The 25,034-nt window shown below is 41.7% G+C and overlaps 1 protein-coding gene across 6 annotated transcripts in view; it reads right to left on the bottom strand.

Annotated features, from left to right (window-relative positions):
* The window catches only part of FAT1 (FAT atypical cadherin 1), a 112,143-nt gene extending 87,557 nt beyond the window's left edge, over window positions 1–24,586 (bottom strand). For 2 of the 6 annotated variants that reach the window (XM_040596905.1, XM_040596860.1), the window contains exons 1-2: window positions 21,948–22,048; window positions 12,974–16,262 (exon numbers count right to left, since the gene is read on the bottom strand). In XM_040596905.1, the coding sequence (XP_040452839.1) occupies window positions 12,974–16,262; window positions 21,948–21,974 (3,316 nt within the window). In that variant the 5' untranslated portion in view covers window positions 21,975–22,048. Of the gene's footprint in view, window positions 1–12,973; window positions 16,263–21,947; window positions 22,051–22,383; window positions 22,497–24,215 lie in introns of those variants that run through there. The other 4 variants (XM_040596880.1, XM_040596870.1, XM_040596899.1 and 1 more) reach the window with 4 other exon arrangements.
* Window positions 24,587–25,034: the final 448 nt, after the last annotated feature.

Raw genomic sequence — 25,034 nt, 5'->3', positions numbered from 1 at the left:
TTTTAGTATTTGCAAGCACAGTTCTTGGTCTCTGGGCTTCTGCACTTAACACACAAGTCCCCATTCAGAAAGCTGATGAGGAACAGTGTGAAACAGTGGGGACTATGAACTGCTTAGTTTTTTACTTTACCACCTTTTTTTTTTTTAAGCCATGTTTTCTTTAAATCCATACACAAATCCACTTCTTAACAAGTTGTCATCTCTTCTTACAGACCTTTTACTTTAAAATGGTCTGGACAAACCCAGGCAACCCAAAACATTACTAGCTAGCAGCACAGGTATAGAAGCACATACGTATAAGCAGACATTAAAGAGAGAGCCATAGGTCATTTTTCCATTTCTGATTAACCTGCTAAAATTGGTACTGTAATATTCAAACTACCTTCAAAGTGAACTACGATACCAGACTTCTTATGCAAAGGCATAGTCATCTTTCCCTCCCTCCACAAAGTAATTAACATTCCTTGCACAGGCAGCTGGACATTTGTTAATCATTAACTGTTTGTATAATAAAGACCGAGAGAGAAGCTGTTAGCCATTCCTCACAACGGTATACCAAACAAATGTTTAAGACAGATTTAGTGAATAGTGTAAAAATTATCTACAGTAACAACCCCCCTGTGTATTATCATAGCACATTAAATATTTTGCTGACAATATTTGTTTCCATGTTCAAACCTACATAATTAACTCAGGAATTTAATCAATAAAAACTCAGCAGTTTTAACTAAAATAGAAAGAAAGCGGTATCTTTCAAAAATATGAACTATGCTGTTAATCTCTCGGATAGTAAAATAATACATATGACCAAATTGCAACACCAAATATAATAGAGGCATAACCAATGCACACATTCCAATCTTATCTAGAATCACTTTGATTCACTCTACCTTGCTTTCATTACAGGAAGGGCACAGCAAGGGCATTCCTCTCAGATCAAACAGAAAATTCCACAGACAGAAGTTTCCACATGTCTGATTCGTTGCAGATTAAACCCTTATCATTAGACAGCAATCTCTAATTTTCATAGAGACAGGATATACCCTGTCATGGTAAATCTACAGGCAAAGGTTGGGGGGCAAGGGCAGGGGGGGGTGGGGGGGTGGGGGCAGTGCGGGCAGGATGTGGACAGAGGGATTAAAAAGAAAATAAAATCTGAAGAATGGAGATGCATTCCCTATGAAAGAGCTATGCACACCACCCTCACAGACTTGGAGAAATCGAGGGGACAAGGCACCAGCATTAAAGATCACACATATAATTCCATTAATACATTCCATCATAAATCTCTTTGTACTGCAACTGTTTCAAACTGAACTACCAAACTCCCTCTGTACATAAACACAACCAGGACTATGGGCAACACATACAAGAAGTCTGTATGAATTTTTAACACATTATGCATTCATTCTGTATTCATTTTTAACACACTGTGTTACCAAAATCTTCATTTCTTTACCAACATGACTGGTCCAGTTCTGTAATGCTCATGTACATTTACCAGTAATACTAAAATCAGAAGGTATTCAGTAACTATACTTCTTACATTTTGAGATTTCTAATATAATAATCTTTTAATCCTTAAATCCTGTACAAAATTTGAATAAGCATACTATGATCAACAACTTCAAAACCAAAACTCATGATTTTTCATTTTTTAGCATATAGAGGTGGTTCAGGCTTTTTTGCATCAGCAAAATAAAAATGGTCTTTTGTATAATCACCAAAAATCTAACAAACATGCGGACTTCAGAAGCAATCCATGTGAGTGAGAATTATTCCAAGAAGTAGATCAAGCAATAAAACAATGTTAACAACTGAATTTTCTGTGCATAATCTCCCGTCACAGGCAGATACTAAGTTCCGGTATCAGCAATGCCACACTGACTAGTCTGCACGGACGCAGAACTCTGAGCAGAAAGAACTATTATAATCGCCACTACTGGTAGGTCAAGACAATTTATATTCACTAACTCAGCAGCTTGCTCTTTAGCCCTAATGCCTATCAAAATTACATAACTCCTTATAAGCACCATGAACATATTGATTTATTTGGTCACAAATAATTCAAAATGAAATAGAAGCAGCTATTAGAAGCATGGATAGGTCACAAGGAGTTTTGGGAAAACTCATTTCTGAATAAATATATTATCTGATGTCCTATTGCTAGGTTCTTTGGAAACTTCTATTTTCACAAAAATCCCTCTTTGATGGCACTGGAATGCTGGAGGTATTGGGTGTTGGTGTTGGGTTTTTTTTTGTTTTTGAGCCACACAAAGACTGATGAGATGAAAATTAATTTTTAGTCATTTTCAGATGACCAGTGTAATCAAGTCACAGATGCAATAAGAATCATACACAGATCACAAAATGGACCTGCAAACCCTAGTCTCATCAAGGCCCAAAGCATTTTTAAATCCAGGTTCTAAAGCTGCAAGTACTGCAGGTTGTAAGTTGCGGAAGTCTGCCAAATATTCATGTAGGTTTGTCCTTTTGTTAAATATGTCCAAATGTTGTATGATTAAAGTTTAAAATCTTCAAAGAAAAGAATAAGCATTACACAATCATTTCAAGCTCCCCTCCTTTGACCTTAATATGTACTTCAAAAGCTAAGCAGATGCTTAGTAGGAAATAAATCCCCAACTCAACAGATGTACCAACAGTGATATGGCAAGATGCACCTTCCACAGCTTTTGACAACCCTTTTATTATTCCTCTGCTCACAAGTACTTTTCAAGTCAGAGAGGCCTAAGCAAGTTAATAGGCCCTTAATATGTACTCTGCTGCCTGAACTGATTGTTGTTTATAAGGTAATCTTTGGGACCACATGTGGCTCAGCATAGTTCATCTCCTACAGAGACACAGCCCTGAGGCAGCTCTGTTTTCATCAGACCAAGCTGTAACCCAATCAACACCTTTCACAACAAAACAATCTCTTACTTTCAGCCTCCCTGCAGAAGAGGAGGGGAGCCCCAGCTTTTGTATGGGATCTCCATTTGGCAGCTAAGGTGATGTACTCAGTACTCAGCAGGATACCTGAGAAAACTCTCAAAGTACTTTGGAAGATCCCCCTGCCAACAGCAAAAAGTAAGATGAATATGTTTGCCTAGAAGTAATTCAGCTTCTTCCAAAGACATTCTAAAACCTACATTAACAACCTAATAGCACTTTGAGTTATCACCATCACCACAAATGCAAATTACACAGTTTCCTTCTGGCCTAAGAAAGAAGCATAACCAGCTAGCTCCAGGCTGCTCAGAACCTTGGTCCAAACCCAGGTCTGCTTAATCTCTGTCAAACTGAAGCTCAACATTAGCTCAACAAAACATGACAGGCTTAGTTTGAAGCACCTGAAAAGAAACATGAATACAACAGCATCATCCCACAGGCTAACCCAGCAGCACCATCAGTTCCAGACCTCAGCCTGAGTGTAATCACACCCTGAGTACAGCAGTGCAAAACTGCAAACTACAGTCAAGACCAGATGGTCCCTGAAAGGCTATCCTGGTAACCTCTTCCGAACTTGAGTACTTAGATGCACAGGACTACATTCAGGTGTCAGGCAGCCAGGCAACTGGTAACGACAATCACTAACTTTTGGGAGAGTGCTGTCTCCTAGGAAAAAGCTTTTGGGATTGTTTTTTTGGACAGCAGCAAATTTAGGACTTCTCAATCTAATTGATAGTTGGTCTCTGGCTCTTACCTTTATTTCTTAAAAAAAGACAAACTGTGTTGAAGTGGGTCTATACTTCTTCAAAACAAAAAGTTTTTCGACTTCCAATACTAGAGGGGATCTAAAGTTTCAATAGTTACTCTTAGTAAGCTGCTGTTAGTTATTTGTACTCTCATAAATGAGAATCTATGTGCCAAATGCCTAATTTTTAAACCCATAACAAAACAGTGGAAAATATATTTTAGTTGCATGAAATTTTAAGCATTTTTTTTTTTTAAACTCCAACTATTATTCTGTTTGGGCACAGGTTGGTTTTTTTGTTTGTTTGGGTTTTTTGTAACATAACTAATTTCTTTCTTGCACAATGGCCCAAGTTTGGCTTAATGACACTGAAGAAAATTGCTATAAAACCAGAATGAAACCATACAGATCTTCTTTGTCAGCTTCACTCTTATTTTCAACATGATACTGAACACATTCAAATCTACCAGATATCATTCACTACAAAGCAGAAAATAAGACAATACTCCATTTTTAGAATAGTCTACACAACAAGATTTTAAAATATCTGTAATCATAAATATGCCTCTTCAATTTAAGTGTTTCACACAGATACAATTGCCTCTCCCATCTTGCAGACTAAGATCTCAGCTCTGCTCCATGTATTGCATGCTTGGCTATCACTGAAAATTCTGGTAGGAAAATCATCAAAATATGGGATAAATGCTTAAAAAAACAGATTACTGTGTTCAGGTGCACATGGTACTGTAAGTGGCATCACTATTTATTTTCATAACAAAACCTTTCTTCTGGTGGGCTCTGGAGAAGTTTGCTAAGGACGCTTCCGCAAAGGATTCATGAGAGAGTTGAAATCTTGTCTCCCAGTCACACCAACCTAAGTTGTTCTCATGCTGCTCGTCTTTCTCAATTCAACATCACAGGGAGGAAATGCCCAAGCATAGCACAAAATAAATATACCACTAGAAAAAACACTGCACAAATACCAGCATTAAAATTTATTTCTAGAGCATTCAACTACCAAATTAATCTTCACTTGTCCACCCCCTCCTTTTTTTTTTTTAAAGACTGTATTATTTTTACTAAACTGTCCTCCCAGAGAAAGCTAAGGACTGTTCTGCATCTCTGACCTGAACTACTTCCTGTTTCCAGAATAAGAACAGCTCTATTTATTATTATTTAGCAGAAATAAATTAGTATTTCTTTAACAAATATGTTCCAAACATTTCACCAAAAAAATCCCAAAACAAAACAAGCATACACTTTTATCCTGACATGCACAAAAAAAAGCACCTAAAACTCAGATTTTATTGAATTCCTTTAAGAAGTTTAATTATACACTATTCAAACAAATAGAAGATGTTTGCCCTTGTATTATTTTCCAAAGAAATAATGAGTTTAATAGTTTGTGCTTCTGTTCCAGATGTCTGTGTGGCAACTGACCAGCCAGTTCCAGGATCCAAGAATATAATCTGTGTGAAATCCTTTGATTAAGAAAAAAAACTGCTCTCTGCTGACTGGAATCAAATCTCCAGTGTACACATTAGAATCAGGCTTTAGTGCTCTAAAGTGCTAACCTAAGTGCTGATGCAGCCCCTCATTTAAAAGATTAACTTTCCAAATTAACATTCACAGGCCTAAAAACTTAACTCTAACTTGGACTTTACAGAAACTAGTAATCGTTCTACAAGGTTGGGGTTTTTTTGCTTGGTTTTGTTTTGGTTGGTTGTTTTTGGTTGTTTTTGTTTGTTTTTTTTTTTTAAAGCAAACCACATCAAAATAACCTTAAAAAATCTGACTCTAGCACATTTATATCTCAGCCACTGAAGAAAGTTAGCTGCTGTAGCTATATGAGCAAATTAACTTCAGTAAAACGTAACGTGGCAGTACAGAATTCAGTGTAGGGTGAAAAAGACTTTGAAAAGCTAATTAGATACTTGGGAGATTAGTTGTGCTCTGGGCTTCACTCATGTCTGTACCTGAACGAGCTGGGGTAAAAATTTCACTGCAAAAAGCTGCAACCACTTAGTGTTCTACAGAAAAAGCATGTCCTATTCCATCTCTCTCTTCAAAAAGAGCAGTGGGAAGAAGTACTGCACTATGCAAGAAGAAAACACTAGGAGAAGACCCTCATAAAAGAAGATCGTCTTCCCATTTACTCCTCTTTTTCACCTGGTCAAAATACTCACATAAAGGATTTTAACTGCAAAACCTATGTGCCAATGAGACTGAAGCTCAGCAGGAAATCTCATCGTCACAACCACTGTAACGGAACTTTGACTAAATCTTAGAACTTCTCCTTGTAACCTGTCATACAAAAGCCACCAGGAATATTCTTTCCTGACTATCGATATAACCTAATTGATTACAATTACTACTTTGATGTTTAACAGCTTTCTTACAAAAAGATTTGTTCCACATTTTTTTTGTTAGCAGTCTTCAGTGGACTATAACCTACCTGACAAACCTGCAAAGACTCAGAATAAACATAGCACACAGTCACCATATGGCTTTGACAGCAGCTTGTTTGGGATATATATAGTAAAAAAAAACTTATTTAAACTAAGAACTTTTTTGTTTTTTGGTTTGGTGGGTTTTTTTTTTGGGGGGGGGGGGGGTTGCATGTTTTTAATCTAAATGGAGGGAAACTATGTCCTTGTATATCCTGATGCTTATATCCATGGCTTGTACAAAAAAGGTAACAAACTAAAGTTTTCCATGAAGTATATGGAAAGTGCAACTTCAACATGAAGCATAAAAGACTGTGAAGAAAGTTCCATATTTGTAAGGCTGCTCAACTACAATTAACTTAAAACCAAATCATACTCGTCTCAGTTTTGATTAAAATTGCCTCCCCTACCTTCAAGTGGTTTATGGCTCTATCAGTACAACAAACAGAAAACGTTCCCAGGCACTGGAACTGGATTCTCCACATTGCTAAACTGCTTTTGGCCTGTGCCAGCTACCACTCTTCTAAAGAGCACCAGGGCACAGTTCAGAGTTGAAATGCAGCAGACAGCATTTCCAAGAGACAATACGGGTGCAGCCACCCTGCGTAAAGGTAGAAGAGTTGTTAGGATAGATGCAGGTCAGTTGACTTCTGTTCCAGACAATGCTACCAGTTTAATAGCTTTCCAATAGGTATTTAAGTGTGCTGCTGCATTGATGATCATAGTATTTAATGTTTGTTAGTGCCCGTCTTGATATTAAAACTCAACAACAGTGAGTGGTGGAATGGTTTGAAAACCTCAAAAGCCAAAGATCACTGAAGAAACAGGACCTGAAGCTACCCCTTATGTATAAGTGTTAATCATATCCTGCATTTTAATTAATGCAATTACAAGAACGCTACAAAGAAATGTTAACATGCTTTTTATGTGTTAGCAATGCTCTGTACCTTTTAACAGTATAATTCAGTACTTTGCTTTACACAGTTAAAATCCTATTCATTCTCCTTTAATGAATTACTGTCTTCCCAGCTGGAAACGGTTCTGGCAATATTAAAAATAGTGTCTCATAGCCATTAAGCTTTATTGATGGTATTTTATGCACACAGAGATAGTGCAATAAAATTAATTTTCTTCCACATGCTCCTGTTAACATTTTTGTTAATTGCTCCTTTAACATTCTTTACCAAACCAAGTATCTTTCTTTATCATGACAGCAAGGTTACACTTGAAAATTACATGGTTCCAAGGGAAGACTATACAAGAAAGATAAATCTGCTAAAGGTTACAAAACCACATCTGACTCAAAAATTCCCCAAATCAAAAATAAACAGAGACTGGGAAAGTATTAGAAGAAAGTACCATGTCTGCCCTGCTCTTGTGCTTCCTTACGCTACTGGAGACAGCATATCAGGCTAGACAGACCTTTGTTCTAATGAAGCAGTCATACTTACAAATTTTTAAGTCAGCAAATTAGCTTAGTCACCTTAAACTTTGTTGTTAGAACAGAATTACTGTTATTCTGTAACACTCATGGCCTAATAAACTCAGGTTACTGAAAAAACAGTAAGATTTCTGGTAACAAGAAACTGTATTACTGGATCAAACATGAATAACAGGGTTACCATGGATGAAGTCCAGACTGCTACAGCACCCTTAATACCATTCTGGAACTAAATTATGTGCTGGGAAATATTCTCAATTGCAGAAGTTTAAAAAACAACCTGCTAGCAGCCTTGCAAGATCAACTAGCCAGCAAGTTTCTGATAACAATGCATTTGTAAAATTCACCACGGTTTATTAAAATAGTTCAAACAAACTGTCATCAGGGGAAACCTTACTGTGTAGGGCCTGTATGTGAACACCCTGTGTGTACAAGGGCTGCAAATCTAACCGCTCTAGACAAAACCAGACATCACAGAATTCATGACTCTTAAAACTTCCTTTGTCTCTCAACAGTAGCTTCCAGGATGGGCTCCCATCTTCTATAAACACTGCAATGAGACCTATCTTAAGCTAAATGACCCAGGGCATCTACACTCCCAAAGTCTGCTAGCTCCCTCAGCTATTCAAGTTTTGAGCACTACAAAGACAATCGAACCCTAAAGAAGATAAACTTGAAATAACATAAAGACCAGCTCTCAGTAATAAGTTAGAAGTCCTGATATTGCAAGGAAAGGAGCCATCCGCTTGGCAAAAATTCTTTGGAGAAGGCCAGATACTGAGCAAAACTAGTAACAGTTCTCGTTTTTTCACAGCTGAAAATCAGTGTGGAAACTTGCTCACCGTGTGCTGGTGCTCCCATGACAAGAGTCATATCCAGCCCAGTGGGCAACACTGAACAGCCTTGTTCACCTATACAACTGGAGTAAGTACTGGGAGTTCTTTCTAATACTATTTTTACGTACTAGAGCTTCCATCTTTCATTTTACCTTTGATGAGCCTATACACTTAACAGAAATGCTTAATTATTAATACTTAATGAAATTCTCTATCCTTATATTTGACAACCAAAAAGTAAACAGGGAGACATTCTCCTTTTCCCTGCTTGCACACTGGGATAAGAACTGGGACAAAGAAGAGTTTTCAGTACTGTCTTGGTCCCACATAGCTTCTGCTTTAGGTTCTCCTCCAGCAATTGATTCTATCATTCCTTAAATCTTTTCTAAATGGCAGTAGCAGCACAATATAGACATGATTTATCTCACTTTCACTGCTCAGTGCTAATGTGATTTAGATGGTGCATGTGGGTTTCTTGTGGCACACTGGGATGTGTATCAACACAATGCATTCTATTATTAATACATCCCAATCTGCTCAACTCCTTATCAAATTCTTTGGGAAAATATTTTACAGCTGCTTTAGTACACAATTTATATAGCCAGCTGTTCATCTCAATTTGCAGACTTCAGTCTACCTCACACATAAAAAGCTATCTTAAATTCCAAGTTCTCCTGAGCACACATACCTGAAGGACAAACAAATTGCTTTGGTGTATAAATTCACTGCACAAAAATCTTGTTTCAACATTTTTGCCCTCATCCTGTTATAAGACACCTAGTCTCCATTTATTATGTAATTGTAATGTTATCTCTGTACAGTAAGTCACAATGCACTGTTATACTTCTGAATCATTATATATTGAGCAATGATCTCTGATCTCCTTCCCTTACCCAATCGACTTCCAGTTAACAATTTATGAGCTGAAGATAGCACGAAGCCAAACCTCAAACAATCTCATTAGTACCATTTATTTTCTTTAGTCATACTTTCGATCTCTGTAACTTCCTGGGGAAATTAGTTTCATTACTTTATTACACTTCATGTGAAAAAAATTTCTTTTAGGTCGGTTACCTGTTTGTTAACTGTGTGTGCCCTATTTCTTGCATTGCCAAAAAAAGTCAGGGATATGAGGAAGGTGGTACAGAAACTACTGCAATTTTACAGACTTCCATCATCTTGCTCTCCTCCTTTCCCAACAATTATTGTCTTTTTAGGCTAAAGAATGTTTACATGAAAGTTAAAATATGACTAACTACCAAATTCACCCCTGATATACTTTTTTCTGTGTCTTCTTGAAAAGCATCAGAGCAATTATGCAACAAAGTAAAATAAAAGCAGCTTCTGAGTTTGGCAGTATGGGCGCATTAGGGCTCCCTGTTAAAAGGTTTACTTCTAACAGTTTGGACAGGACTGCAGAAAACAGAACCTATGAAAACCAGGGGACCTAAAGCAAAGGTAAGTCTTAGAAAAAAGGCCTCAGGAGTTAGTGGCAAAGATATATCAAATTTTCTTGTGAAAATTCCAGAATTACAGGTACAAATACGAAACATTAATACAATTTCCTACCTTTTGAAATATAAAATTGAAAACCTCATTAACATGGAAAAGATATCCTGAAAGCCAGCAAAAATTCCACACATGGAACTAGCTATTTGATGCTTCTATATAGCATCATCAGTCACCTGGTCTTCCTGCAAATGTGATTGTTGTCCTTTGACTGCTTGTAAGCAAGGCACAAAAAGATTCCTTTTAGCCACTGACTAGTTAAGTGTTGACCAGATGACTTCCTAAATCCAGTTTATCTATCTTTGTACTGAAAGCTAGTATGATGCTTTCAAAGACAGCTGGAAGAGACATGTAGCTCAAGGGAAATGTCAGAAAAGCCCTTTAGCAAGCTGAAAAAGTTACGAAGTTGCTTGGCAGGTCTCCTTTCACATCTTCTTTATGTTCTTTCTTGGCTAATTATCAGTCTGCTTCCTGTATCAAGGCCAGCCCATTTTGGAAAACATGACAAATATTCAGACACTGCAGTGTAACAGTGCCTTCTGCAACAATTTGCACGGCTTTTTAGTAACAACAACAACTAGAAAGTGTCAAGACTAAATTTAAGCTACATCATCAACCTTGTAGATACACCATGTTCTTTCCTTGGTTCCTCTGTGTCAACATTTGACAGGAAAAGAACCACAACTACCAAACACAAATGGATGCATTCTTCCCCATGCCACTGTCTTAAATGGAAGTTGTTCACTCAGATCAAAAACTAGCAAGCCCTCCCTCTTCACCACCCTCCCCTCCCCACCAAGTATCCCTGAAGCACTGCAAACACTAAATACCAGATATGAATACAGCCAATGCCTCTCCCCTGCCTTGAAAATATAGAGCCACTGGCCTGGGCAAGATAACATTAACTACAAGCTGGTTTTGCCCCAAGTTCTGCCAACTTTGTAAACCTGGCACATAAAAAGGAACTCGCTTAGACTCACACCAGCTCTTCAGTAAAGCAAACTAGGCTTGCACCAAAAGAGTAAAGAGGCAACATACTCAGACAATTAATTCTGCTGCAGTAGTAGTGTCACAAAAATACACATACCAGTGCACATACACATGAACAGGTACACAGGTACATATTGGTTCTCATTCTCATTCCTGTTATCTATCATTTGGACAATAAATGGGCAAATTCAGGTTCATTCTATAGGACAACTATACTCTTTTCTAAGATACTATAATGCACAGTAAACTTGAATGTATTTGTCAAAAAAAAGTCATACTGATTTATAAATGAATTGTCTACACACATAGCAAAAACCCAAAAGTGAAACTACTCAACCCTCCATTTTTAGAAAATTGTCCTGGTTTCAGATGAGACAGAGTTAATTTTCTTCTCAGTAGCTGGTACAATGCTGTGTTTTGGATTTAGTATGAGAATAATGCTGATAACACACTGATGTTTTCAGTTGCTGCTAAGTAATGTTTATACCAAGTCAAGGATTTTTCAGTTTCTCAGGCCTTGACAGCAAGAAGGCTGGAATGGCACAAGAAGCTGGGAATGTACATAGCCAAACGGATGTTTCATACCATAGAATGTCATACTAAATATATAAACTGGGGGGAGTTGGCTGGAGCCAGCCGACTGCTGTTCGGGGACTGGGTTGGGTATTGGTCAAGAGGTGATAAGCAATTGTATTGTGCATCACTTGTTTGGTTTTTTTTTTTCCTTTTGGATTTTATTCCTCTCTCCCCTTTTCATTACAATCATTGCTATCCGTGGGTTTTCCTCCCCATCCCACTGGGAGCAGAGAGGGGAATAAGTGGGCAGCTGTGTGGTACTTAGTTGCAGGCTGGGGTTAAACTACAACAAAAAACTGTTCCATAATCTTAATTATGTGCTCTGTTAAAAGCAAAGCTAAGAGAAGCAATGCTATATTTCAAGCTCCAGAGTTAGCTCTTTAGCCACAAAATACATAATTTAATAACTCAGTTTCTATAGACAAAAAAATACTGCCAGTAACAGTTTGTTCACCTAAACCTTGAACAGTAAAGTGAGGTTGTGAGTCTGTATTACCCACATTCAGGAATTGTGGGAAGCATACAGAACACACAGAATGGTTACGGGATGAATCAGATATGATTTCTGTATTTTATTCAGTTACAATGGTTTTTTTTCTGTAAGACATCAATCACATATGTCACAATTTACCTACATGCAACCCACAGCTGAATTTTGCACAAGTTTCCTCCTCAATTTATTTTAAGGTGCTTAGATAGTAGCACAGTATCAATGGTCTATCTTTATCAGAGATGTAAATGAATGGGTACGTACACAGGTGCCCAACCAAAATGTTAGAAGTCAGCACTAGAATTTTATTGAAACCATAATTATGTTTCTTCCAGATAGATGACACTGGAATAATTCTCAGAGTTGCTTGACAATTTAGGCACTATAAATGAAATAAATCAACACTTCAGGCTGCTTCATTTATACAAGTTCTTTTTAAAAAGACTGCATCTATACTTTCTTTGACAGAAGTCTTTCCATGAAGAAGGCACCACTTATTAACTTATAGATGGGCACCTCTAACAACTCTAAAAGGCAACTATCAAACCCAGCACGTATTGCAGTATCATACCCATGCACGCCTCCAGTAAATGAAGCAACAGAGATATCACTTAAGATTAAAAAGCACAAAAATCCATGCAGAAAGCATTTTTCTGCCTTAGCTTCACAGTCCCACTGTCTACATGACAACAGTGTTCCCATGAGGCAGACTTTCATTTTATATCAATAGTATTCTTATTTTTGCCAGGTCACATAGATTTTAAACTCTAAGAATGGCTTTAGGTAGGTTAGACAGAAATAAGGACAACAGAAGAAAATTACTTATCAAATGTATACATATAATTTCACTGAAGTGGTATACACATTATTGGTGACATCTTTTTATCCTAACAAGAATATCTATGAGAACCGTGATAGTGCTGCTTCTCTTATCTCTTTGCTGGCAAATGATTTTACTTAGAACATAAAAAACCCAGAAGGCAACCTTACCTTTTTCTTCATCTATTCGAAAAACTCCTAGACCAGATCCATCTCTGATGGAGTATCTAATCTCCCCATCTCGTCCTGTGTCTTCATCATAAGCAGATACTGTCATTACTGAGGAGCCAACAGGGGCATCTTCTTTTACAAAGCCTTTATCTGCAAATACGGAGAACCGTGGAGGGTGCAAGTTTTCATTCACATCAACTATCTCAACCTCAACATAACATGTAGAGGACAATGAAATGGGTTTTCCTTTGTCCTTGGCCCGCACAGTCAAGTTATAAAACTGTTTCTTTTCATAATCCAGTCTTTGTACAATACGTATTGCTCCACTTAGTTTGTCAACATCAAAGGTGCCATCTCCACTGTCCAAAAGACTGTATCGTACTTGACTTGACTGGCCTAAATCAGGATCATAGGCTTCTAGCCATGTAATAATAGTTCCCTCAGGAAGATCTTCTCGAATTTTCACATGATAATTTGAAGGAATAAATTTAGGAGGATTATCATTTACATCTTCTACAGACACTTTCAAAATAACTGTTGAAAATAATTGAGGTTCTTCAGTAGGTTGATCCCTAGCCTCTACTTTCAAGAAATAGACATGCTGTTCTTCACGATCCAGAACACCTACAATCTGCACAACTCCTGTCACAGCATTAATAGTAAACTTGTCTGTATCTGTAAGAAGAGAATATTTCACTTCTCCATTAGCCCCCAAATCTTTATCAGTAGCTTCAATTTGAATTATTTCACTGTTCGGCTCTTTGTTTTCACTCACTTCAACAAAATAGCTGTCTTGCAGGAACTCTGGTGGGTTATCATTCGCATCCAAAATTTTTATATCTAAAACGTGCCAGGCAGACTTCTGTGGTATTCCAAGATCATAGACAGTAATATTCAGACTATATTTATCTTTTACTTCTCGGTCAAGGGGACATAAGATTTTCAGCACTCCTCTTTCCATATCAACAATGAAACTACTGTCTTCATTACCTCCAGAAATAGCATACACTAGCTTTCCATTGAAGCCAGTATCAAGATCAGTAGCATTCAGAAGTATTATGCTGGAGCCCACAGGTTGGTCTTCTCTTATCTCAATGCTACTAGGAAGAGTACTTCTAAACTGAGGTGCATGCAGATTCACAGAGTGAATGTCAAAGAAAGCATCCTCAACCTCTCCACGACTGTGCAATTTATTTGCCTGTAAGAGTTTCTCTGCAAGCATTTTGGCAACTCCAGTTTCTTCACACTGCAAGTTGACAGGTTTGCGACTGGCAGCTACAGTTATGTTGATATACAATGGTTTTGCAAAGTTTTCTCCATCTGTAGCTGTAATTTTCAAACTGTGAAAAGACATTTTAGCACCTAGGCCATCTATTAGTGACTGTTTGAGTGAAAGTACTCCAGAATTTGGATTTAGACTAAATAAATCCAGTTCATTTCCAGATTCAATTTGGTATCTCACCAACTGGAGCTCATCAGCATCAATAGCAGATACAGTTGTTATTTGTTCTCCAACACCAAGATCCCTGGGGATTGTTCCCTCACAATTTATTTTCTCAAAGAGAGGTATATTGTCATTCAGGTTATTTAAAACAATAGTAACAGGAACTTCAACTTCTCGACGGTATGGTACACCCCAATCAGAAGCTCGAATCCTTAAATTGTAAACCCTTGGCATCAATTCATAATCCAACTCTTCTGAAGTACTAATAACACCACTGAAATGGTTGATCACAAATGGTAAAGGATTTAGGTTTGCAATGCTATAGGTAACATAACCGTTCTCCCCTTCATCAGGGTCTTTTGCACTTACTCTCATGACACTCATACCTACTGGCACATTCTCATCAAAGGAAGCTTTATAGGATGTCTGAGTAAATTCAGGAGGATTGCTGTTCATGCCTAGTACCTTAATTAATACCTTTGCAGAAGCTCTTCTGTCACTTGTCACAACTTCAAGTTCAAAATGGGATGCATATTGTGCTTTTATGGGTTCTAAAGTAGTAATAAGACCAGTGTGAGTGTTTAAATTGAATTTCACTTTGCCTGGTGTATTTTTAAATACATATTTTAAATGTGGGTAACTAGGCAGAGCTTTCACCATTATCACTGGTGTGTTTGGAGGGGCAAATTCACTTATTTCAGCTCTATATATCTCTTTTTCAAATCTGACGGGACCAGACTTAAATTGTGGTGATGTCACATGAACAACTTTTACAGAAGAAAACTGTGGTGGACTTCCTTTATCTTTAGCTTGAAGTGTAAGGTTGTATCCAAAAGAGTGGCTCTCCCAATCAATGTGACCAGTGGCTTTTATTCTGTATTCTTTACCTCCTGGAACAGACCTCACTGTTTTGAATTGCTGAAGTGGATCACCTGCAACAATATTTAATGACGCTATTTCCCCATTTGCACCCTGATCATTGTCCTCTACAGTTACAATTGCATAAGTTGGATCCCTGTCTGATTCTGATGGAGTCAATGTAACAGCTGTAATAACGGGGGCATATTCGTTTGCTTGTTCTACATAAACAGTTAGTTTTGCCATACTGCTTATGCCACTGCTACCATACAGCTTCAGCCCACGGTCCACTGCAAGAATTTCCATCTCATAATGTTTAGTGTCCGAGTAGTCAAGTCTACCAGTTAAAACTACCACTCCACTAGTTGGATGTATAGCAAACACATCCGTTCTTTCTTTAAAGCTATAGTAGAACTCTCCATTTGTTCCTATATCTGCATCTGTTGCACTGACTCTTGCGATGCTGGTCCTTATTGCTGTGTTTTCAGGCAAAGAAACACTGTAAGATGTCGGAGAAAACAAAGGCCGCAAGTCATTTGTATCCAGTACCTGTATCCTGACTTTTGTGCGCGTTTCAGCATTTGTGTTTTTTTCAACTGCTTTAACAGTCAGCATATAATGGTCTTTCACCTCTCTGTTAAGGATAGCTGTGTTTCCTCCCTTGGTCCGTATTCTCAAAAAGCAAAAGTTTCCAAGAACATATTCTTCAGCTTTGAACAAGTTCTCATTGTCACCAGAAATAATTTTGTATCTTAGCTCCCATAACGGATTTGTAATGTAAATGCCCATTTTCAGTGGATGCCCAACGTAAGTCTTGGCTGCAGAATTCTCGTACACAGTGGCATTATACTGTACTTGTGTAAATTGCATTGGTGGAGCATGATGTGGCCTTTGATTTCCTTCACAGTTTCCAAAATGCTGCACCAGCAGCATCAGCAGCAACAGCATAGTCAAGTATCTTCCCATGGCAGCAATTACAAAGAAACCCTGAAACGAGAGAGATGTGTTAAGACTTACGACTGTTCAAATATTATGTTTAGTTTAGAATTCACACTTGAAAGAAAACTAGCTTACACATTTACATTAGACCCTTTTTTACAGAAAGTTTCAACAAGATTTACAGTAACAGAAAATCATATGAAGTAAAACTCCTAAAAAATGTCAAGAATCCACACAACCAAAAGTCTAGGAATTACTACCATGACACAAGGGGAACACACAAAGTTAACTTCAAATAAGCAACTCCATGAAGCAACATATGTCAGTGCTGTATGCTATAAGTGAGTGAACTAGATCTGAACTAATCTGGAGTTGTGAACATTCACATCCAGTCCTCTACTTCGTATGTGACATTGTCTTCTGATAGAAAATTCTCCCTCATTTCACTTAGACTGTAAAATAGCTGATGTCCAATGATGTGGAAATAACTGCAAGGGTTGGCTTGAAATTACCATGAATTCTTCAGAGTATCCGGTAAGTACCTGTTCCAAGAATTAGAAAAATTTTGAACAGAGTAATTCTGTATGTATTGTATTCTCTCCAGACCTAAGTACCCTTATAGGAGTAGCACATATAATAAAACCCCCACATTTTTATCAAGCATCAAAGTTGTAAAACCAATAAAGGATGAGACATATTCCTTTATTCCCCCCTCAGAACAGAACCAAAAAATTGGTATCAAGAGCTATGAGAACAGGAATCTACCAAAATAACTGAAGGAACGATTAAGACATGTTTCTCACACACTCTGAAATGACAGGGGAAGAGTGTGGAGCAGCAGGACAGACATGGAGAAACATCCTCCCTGGCTTTTCCTTTTGAAGAAGTCAGTGTATCATTTCCAATGCCTAAATCCAGGCAAGACTGCAGCAGGAAGAAAGGCAGAAAGCTCCAGAAAAAGACCTTTGGGACCACCTTCTTCATCTCTGTTTACAGCAAGTCTTTACTCCTCAAAATCTCACAGGATAACAAACCAAAGCTTCAGAATACTTCCTCAACAAGTCCAAACTTTTAACCAAATCTTTGGGGAAAATTTTCTTTCCAGCAAGTAGAAAGCAATCCAGCTTTGACTTAATTACTTTAAGCAGTACAAATTCTTCTCCTTCATCTTTCCCTATTTATCCTAAATATTTTTCCTTTACCATCTTCTTCCCTATCCAGTCTGTTACAACTCATACCAATTCCTAACTGTACCCTTCTTTAATTCTTCCTGACCTTTTCCCCTCCATTTTAGCCCTAGTTTGTCTTCACTCTGTCTTTGGCTGTCAGCCTCTCCTCAAGTGCCTATCCTCACACTAGTTCCATTTGTCTTAGCTCAAAAACTATCACATTATGTTGTCTCTTTCCTCCACTTACATTGTCTCTTACAGTTATTTCTCTCTCTCCTAATTCCTACCTGCTCAAGCAGTTACATGAACAACTGCATTGGCTGAAATTCCATGGACTGCCTCTGCCCACTACAAAGCATTAGAGCAAACTGATCTGCTTGTGCCAACAGTTCATTCCAAAACCTCAGAGGAAGGAATTCAGTTGCAACCATTAGTAAGTCAATGATTTTGTGAAGACTAAGATTTATGCAAACTATAGGAAATAACTGTAGATAGCTAGCACCATTTTGGAAGGGAAAAAAAATAAAAAGAAAGAAAAGCATCTGTCTTCCAAATCTAGCAGTTAATTTACATGATTAAAGCTTTAACCCTAGAAAACAATAAAAAGTGAATGAGCTTTTATAAGTCTGTCACTAGCTAGAACCACTTACTTACAAGGTCTTAATGCTGGATGAAGGAAAGGTTGGGAAGGCAAATTAGTGTGAGGTTGGCACAGCCACCATTTCAATGGGTTAACAATATTATTCCTTCTCTATCTATGCTTCTTCCCAGGCTATGATTCTTCCTGGAAAGAATCTGACACTTGGATCTCCAGGGCTTGATCCTCCTACATACTGCCAAGTAAACGAACATTTTCATCAAAAAACCACATCCAAATATAAAACAACCAAAACTCTGCAATACATAGCTGATACCAACACTTCCAAAACTCCAAGCAATTTAAGATGCCTTCAGACCATCCTAAAAAGACATGTTAAGAAACTACATCATTTTTAAGTAATCAATAGGAACAGGTTCTTTTACTCTCTCTTGCTGGAATTTTGGAAGTGATTATCAAAAACTACTTAACAATTAGACCTATGGTGATCTCTCCTTCTTTTGTCTCTCAGCTACAGTAGGATTCTTTCAATTTATTTTCTTATTTTTTTATTTAAATTCATGTTAAAGTCCAAAGTCCAGGTTCACCTCTGATGCTATGGTATCCAGTAACTCACTGCCTACATTTATGTATGGCAACAAGTTGTCTGAAGTGGTGCATTTATTTTGAAAAACATTGTACCTATCTGTATCTTTGCTTATTTGCTCCTCACATCTCCGGCACATTAGACACAACATGCACCATGGTATGATACATTAGACTGCATTAAGATATCCAAACTCCTCGTTAAAATTCAAAGTTGCACACATGTGTAGGTTTTACTATTACCGTAAGTATTTTTCTGTGCCATAATACCTTAATGCACTTCTTGCTGCTTTTCTGCAAGAGAAGTCTGCTCAGAACTGGGAACAGGCAGCCTATTACACACAATGACACAACTACCAGTAAGAGGGCACACTTCTCAGCAGCAACTTCTAAGGTTTCCTGAGTCATGATAGAGAGCTCTAGAGTTAAGAGCATCTCTCTACTGAACAGTTAACCATGTTAGATTAAAAAAAAAAAAAAGTCAGTCATTTCTGTTACATTGAAACCTTCCATCTTGTCATAATTCACAGAGCTACTAGAAACTAAAAAATGATTATCTGGGATTATCTAAAAATCAACATAATATAATCTTGATAAGTGTCTAAGCTATTAAACAATGCCAATTGTAAAAACTACTAAGGGAAAGTATGAAAGTGTTAAGATAAAGTGATAATGTGTTAGATATAAACTCAGATGGGTCATTACAGTGAGCGAAAATGACTGAATTTCAGAAACATTTTAGCCAAAGGCTACAGTTTGAACTCCTAAATTTTTTATTATCTTTGGAATATAACCAGTTTAGTATTTTCTGCATCCATTTTCAACACACAAAGGCAACTGTTTGCTTAACAAAACATCATAGCCCTAGGTTTATAAGTGCACACCATATTTATTCCAAAAAGCTAACTCTGGTTTCTTATTTGGAAATTATTATTCAGATAATTAAAAATTATATGCATATACAAGTCATTTTTATTTATATGCGTATTCAGCACTAGGATATGTAAGATAATTTTACTTAATTACAACATTAACAAAATTATTCACACATCAACACCATTAAGACAATTTGTATATGGAAAAAAAATACTAAGCACAAATTAGAAATGTGAACTAACTTTACATTAAAGCTATAACAACAAGCAAAGCTCTGGGGCTAGCAGACCTCAAACTGATAACTTAAAAAGGAATATGATCTGGCTAAGATAGCAGTCATATAAAAGACTTTCTCTTAGCAATATGTTTACAGTACGTAGACTTCAAAGTTTATAGTTTGAGATTTGAAAGTTTTAAGCATAAAATACACAATTTAGTCAATGGCAATCTCAACACCAAGCAAACAACAACAACAACAACAAGAGCAAAAAAAACCCAAACAGAAAACAAGCGTATCTTTTACGTAGTGTATCAATGGGGAGCGTACATTGAGAGATCTACCCCCCCAGCCTTCAAATAAAAGTCACAGGTAGAAAAAAACCCTAAATCAGGCCACACAGCCCAAGTCACAATAACTCTTAGTCCCATCGGTATCCCTTTTGTACACGCAAAATCTGCAAGTCCAGGAGGACCTACTGAACGACATCATTTACATTAGCAGAGGGAGACTCTGTGAGCATGGCCTGTTACATCACCCTAGGGACACATCAGAAAGCATTCTGAGGGCTAAGAGAGGTTCTTTAGTGCTGTTTCTACAATGCTTGTCTACCAAAATCTTTCACTAACATTCAACAAATGTCGTGGGGTTTTCCCCCCCAATACATGCACCAGCTTCTTTGATTAATAACACTAAAATGTCTCCACCAAACAAAACATCCCCTTATTTACTTTAAGCTCAGTTTTGATCAGCATATGCAACTGATGTCATTTGACACAAATGCACTGTGAAAAGTTATTACTGCAGTAACTAAACTGTTATGATAGGGTTCTGATTGTAGGAGTCTATGAGAGATCATGTGACTTTGTGGGCTGTACCAACTATAGTTACACCTACTCTTTCAATTGTTTAACAGCAATTATTGATATAAACTGATAAAAATAATAATCCAGTTTAGCTGTTTCAACATGCTTAAGTTTCCAATCAAAAAGCTTAAGAGCGTCTTTTGCTTTTCTGAGAGGGAGGGTGGCTGCCTGTTTTAGTATTCAGAAATTAACACATGATGAAAGTGTAGGGTAACATTACTTCAGTAAAGCTGGTAAATTATTCAAAAAATGTACATTGTCGCACAGATTAATGAAACAGTTTCAACTTGTGACTGAAGTCCTGTAACTTTTATGCTTGTTTTCTCCACATTATGAGTTAATCTCATGAGATACTTTGGTTTATGCTTTCGAGATCTTTGCTGTTAAAAGGAAAACACCGCAACTGCATTCAAACAGCAAGCAAAGATTCTGAATCTTTCATCAGAGAATTCTGACAATTTATCTGTAGGGCAGTTACTACTGTATGCAATACCGAACTCACCAGTTGTGCAAGGAAAAGCAGATCTCCAATCTCTTTGAATCAGTCTGATCAAAATTTAACATGGCACCTTAAAGTTTGTGATAACAAATAGTTCTACTGAGTTTGAACTCAGTTTTAAACTTTAAAAAAAAAAATAAAAGATGCAAGTCTCCGAGGGTTTTAAGAAATTTTATGCTCACTTATTTGCACTGATAACTTATCCATATAAAGTTCTTTCACATGGTAATTTATAAAACCCAGGAGACTATCTCACTACTGGGACGACTGCTAAAGCTCCCCTCCAGTCGCCTAGAAGTGCGGTTTTAGGATTGCTCATAGAACAAAACAAAATCTTAAAAATTAAATAGTTTTCAGCGTTAAAGTATGATATTTTACTCACTAAACAGATTAATATTTCCAGATGGTTAGATAAGTAAATAGGAGATACGCATCCATCACACGGCATTCTTTTCTTTTACAGAAAGACTGCAGAGGTGGTAAGAGCATACAGGTAACATTTCACATGCAACTGCCTAGGAACAACTTGAAAGCAAGAATTTAAACCGTAGGGGAAAACTTCTGTTAGAAGGCAGTATTTTTAATTTACTTATGCGTTTCCAGAAAAAAAAAAAAAAAAGTTTACAACATGGGGATATTATCAGCGGTAAACCACGCCGCTACTTACTGATGCCCAGAGATTAAGAAGCGCACCTTGCAAGCAAAGCTTTGTTTTGTTTCAACTGCTGTAAAGAGAAAGAAAAAAAAGCAGCCGGGGCCGGCAGACGCGTTCCGCCAGGGTCCTCAGCAAACGCCGCGACCTTGCGGGCGCTGCCCTTCGCGTTACGGAGGAATCCGGCGAGGGACGTGGAGTTAAAGCGCAAACAAAGGAAGAAAGTCACCCCAAGGTACTTGCTCGCCGCGAATCGCCCCTGCCGGCTTACCCGGGAATGAAGTTTGCAGCGGCCCATCAGAGGCGCCCGAAGACACCGTGTCCCCAGGGGAAACACCGCCGCCGCCCCCTTCCCTCGGCGCGGCTGGTCAACAACCTGTCGGCTGAACTCCCGCCGGTCCCCAGAGGAGCGCGGCCGCGGCTCCAGCCGCCGGGGACGGGGGACAGCGGGACGCCAGGGCCCGCGACGCCCGGCGGCCACCCCGGCCCGGCGCCGGGCGGGGGTAGCGAGGAGGGGGCCGGCGCCGCTCCGCGGGCCGCTGCAGCTCGAACCGGCCGCTCGCCCAGCGCCACCGGGCGGCCTCGCCTCAGCGCCAAGACTTCCCGAGGGGCCCGGCCGCCCCCTCCCCGCGCCGCTGCCCGCCCTCCCCCGCCACCAAAACTTCTCCCAACTCGCTGCGCCCCGCCCGCGCCGCTCCGCGCCTCACCTCTACGCGGCTCACTGCCTGCGGGGCGGGGGCGGGGGCGCGGGCCAGGACCGGCCCCACATAGTGGCTGCCGCGCCGCTCCCCCTTTCTTCCCGGGCCTCGCCGGTGCCCAGCCGCACCGCGCCGCCCCCCGCCGCCGTATTCCTCCGCGGCGCTGGACGGCCGCCGCTCCGGAACTCGTTTCTGCGGCGCTACGCGGGAGCGGCAGCCCGCGCACCCCGGCCGGCCTCCGCGCCCGGGACCCTGCCCCGCCGGGGAAGGGCGAAGCGCGGAGAGGGGCGGCGGTGTCTGGGCGAACCACAGCACAAACTGCTCCTCCCGGTGGCCCGGCGGTGGCGGGGACACCTCACCTCCGCCACGCTCGCCCTGGGCAGTTTGTGTGTGGCGAGCTCCTCTTTCGGAGAAGCTACTCAGAAACTTCAGAAACTGCTGCCAGGGCGTATCTTACGGGGATGGCGAGGGAAATCGCCACCGCTCCCGGGAACAGGCAGTCCGCGATGGCGGGGCTGTGCCGTCCGAGGAGTAGCGGGTACCCGGGACAAGCCCCGCGGTGCCCAGTCGCGCCGGTGGCAGCGGAGACCGCCCTGGCGCGACCACAGCGGCTCGGCAGCCGCTCCCCTTCCCGCGGGCGGAGAGCGGGAGCGGGCGGGCGGGCTGCCGCCCCCGGGCCGCGCCGGCGGGTCTGGCCTCACGCCTCCCGGCCTGGGGCCCGCGGCTGGGTGAGCCGCCGCTTACCGGCCCCACGGGGAGAGGTCTCTCAGCGGAGACCAAAACCGACTGACGGCCACCGCGGCTCCCCGCCGCTGTTTTAAGGAGCCGGCTAGCGTGTGCGGGGCCGGGGGCAGCCGGGGCTGCGCGACGGCGATCCCCCAGCCCGGGGGGGGGGCGGGGGGGGGGGCTCTGGGCTACCTCGGGCGGGGGAAGCGCCCTGCAGGAGCCGCGCTGAGGGATGTCCGTCAGCCAGCCCTGCGTTAAAGATTAATGCTCCGAAATAGTTCTCGGAGGATTCCTCGCTCATTAATAAGTGATCACGCTTAATAACGATCAAACGTTTGCCAGGGGAATCCCGACCCAGCGGGCTCACGGCGAAGCCGGGCTGCGAGCGGGAGAAGCCGATGGAGGCGCATGTACCGCGCCTCAGCCCCGCCACGTCTTTTATTAGCCACATAAATAAATACAGCCAGCTGCGCGGGGGGCCCGGCTGCAACCAGAGCCTTGCGCGCCCGAGGCTGCAGATCAGAAGAAGCAGCCAGCCCCTTCAGAAGCGCCGGCTGTCAGGTCCACCCGCCCGCAGCCGGCAGGCCCCGCCGCGCAGCGCCCCCGCAGGGCCCGCGCCCCCTCCCGGTGCCGCCCCGGCCGGCAGCCCCCGGCCCGGGCACCGACTGCCCCGCGGCGGCGGCGGCGCATTTCCGCGGCGGTCGGACAGGGGGCGCCGCGCCACAGCGTACGGGCGGCCGGGCACTGTGCCGGCAGCCAGCCCGGGCTCGGCCGAGCCCGGCAGAGCAGAGCCGGTAGCCCGCGGCGCCGAGCCCGGATCCGGCGGCGGGGGGGCTGGGTCGGGAAACGTGTGTGCTGCTCTCTCCGTGAAGGTGGCCGTACGGCTGAGGGTGTCCTCAGCCCCAGGTACGCATGGCTTTGGCTAACGTCGGTGTGCACATATCCATAGATAGATAGATGCAGAAACATACATGCACTACACAGTTACGAACTATGGGCTGAAGGGAAGACCTGAGTATTTTCAACAACGCAGCAACCGAGAGGGCCAGAACTCCGACGGGAATCATCCCTCTGAGCACCCCGCTCATCATAAACTCATTAAACAAAGAACTCACCAGACCAGCTGGACTCGGCGCTCTTCTCCCAAAGTCCACTCCAGCTCAGTTCATCTCCGCACGCCTCCTGCCCCCCTTTCTTTGCTGTCCTTTTGAGAAGCAGCGACCAGCGCCCCGCTGCCCGCACACCTCTAGTGCGTGGACTCCGCCGCTGCCCCGGCGCTCAGCGCGGCCCCGGCGCGGAGCAGGCGCCGCGCTCGTCCCCATCTCCACAGCGCGGCATGTCGGCTCGGACCCATCCGCTGCTTCAAACTTGAACGAGGGTGGGAAGGAAAAAAGACGGGGAGGGAGAGAAGGGGGTAAGAAAAAAAAAAAAAAAAAAGAAGGCGAAAGGGAAGGAGAGATCCAACTTTCTTAAGACATGTCCAGGCAAAGAGCGGGCAGAGTTGAGGAGTTGCAGCGGCGGAGAGAGTGAGTGGGAAAGCTGCGCCGGATCGCCGATTCCCTCCCTCCTTCCCCCCCCTCCCTCCTTCCCCCGCCTCCCTCCCTCCCTCCCTCCCTCCCTCCCTCCCTCCCTCCCTCTCTCCCTCCCTCTCTCCTTCCCTCCCTCTCTCTCTCCCCCGTCTTTCGCGCTCCGTCCGCCCCCCTCGGACGCTGCTCCCGGCAGCACCACTCCCTCCCTCCCCTCACCGCTGTAGCGGAGCGCGGCGGCAGCAGCGCGCACCTCTCCGCGCCGCCACGGCTCCGCGGGGCCCCTGGGCCGCGGCCGCCCGGGGCTGAGGCGAGGCGCCCTGCACGGCCCCGCCGCCCCCGGCCCCTTCCGCGGCCGCCGGCGCTGGGGGAGCCCGCTGGCTCCGCCGCCGCAGCACGGCTCGGCTC

Source organism: Falco naumanni, chromosome 1 (assembly GCF_017639655.2).
Source record: "Falco naumanni isolate bFalNau1 chromosome 1, bFalNau1.pat, whole genome shotgun sequence".
NCBI classification, from domain to species: Eukaryota; Metazoa; Chordata; class Aves; order Falconiformes; family Falconidae; genus Falco; species Falco naumanni.
The sequence above is the reverse complement of the archived record's forward strand: the minus strand, read 5'-3'. Positions and strand labels throughout refer to the sequence as shown.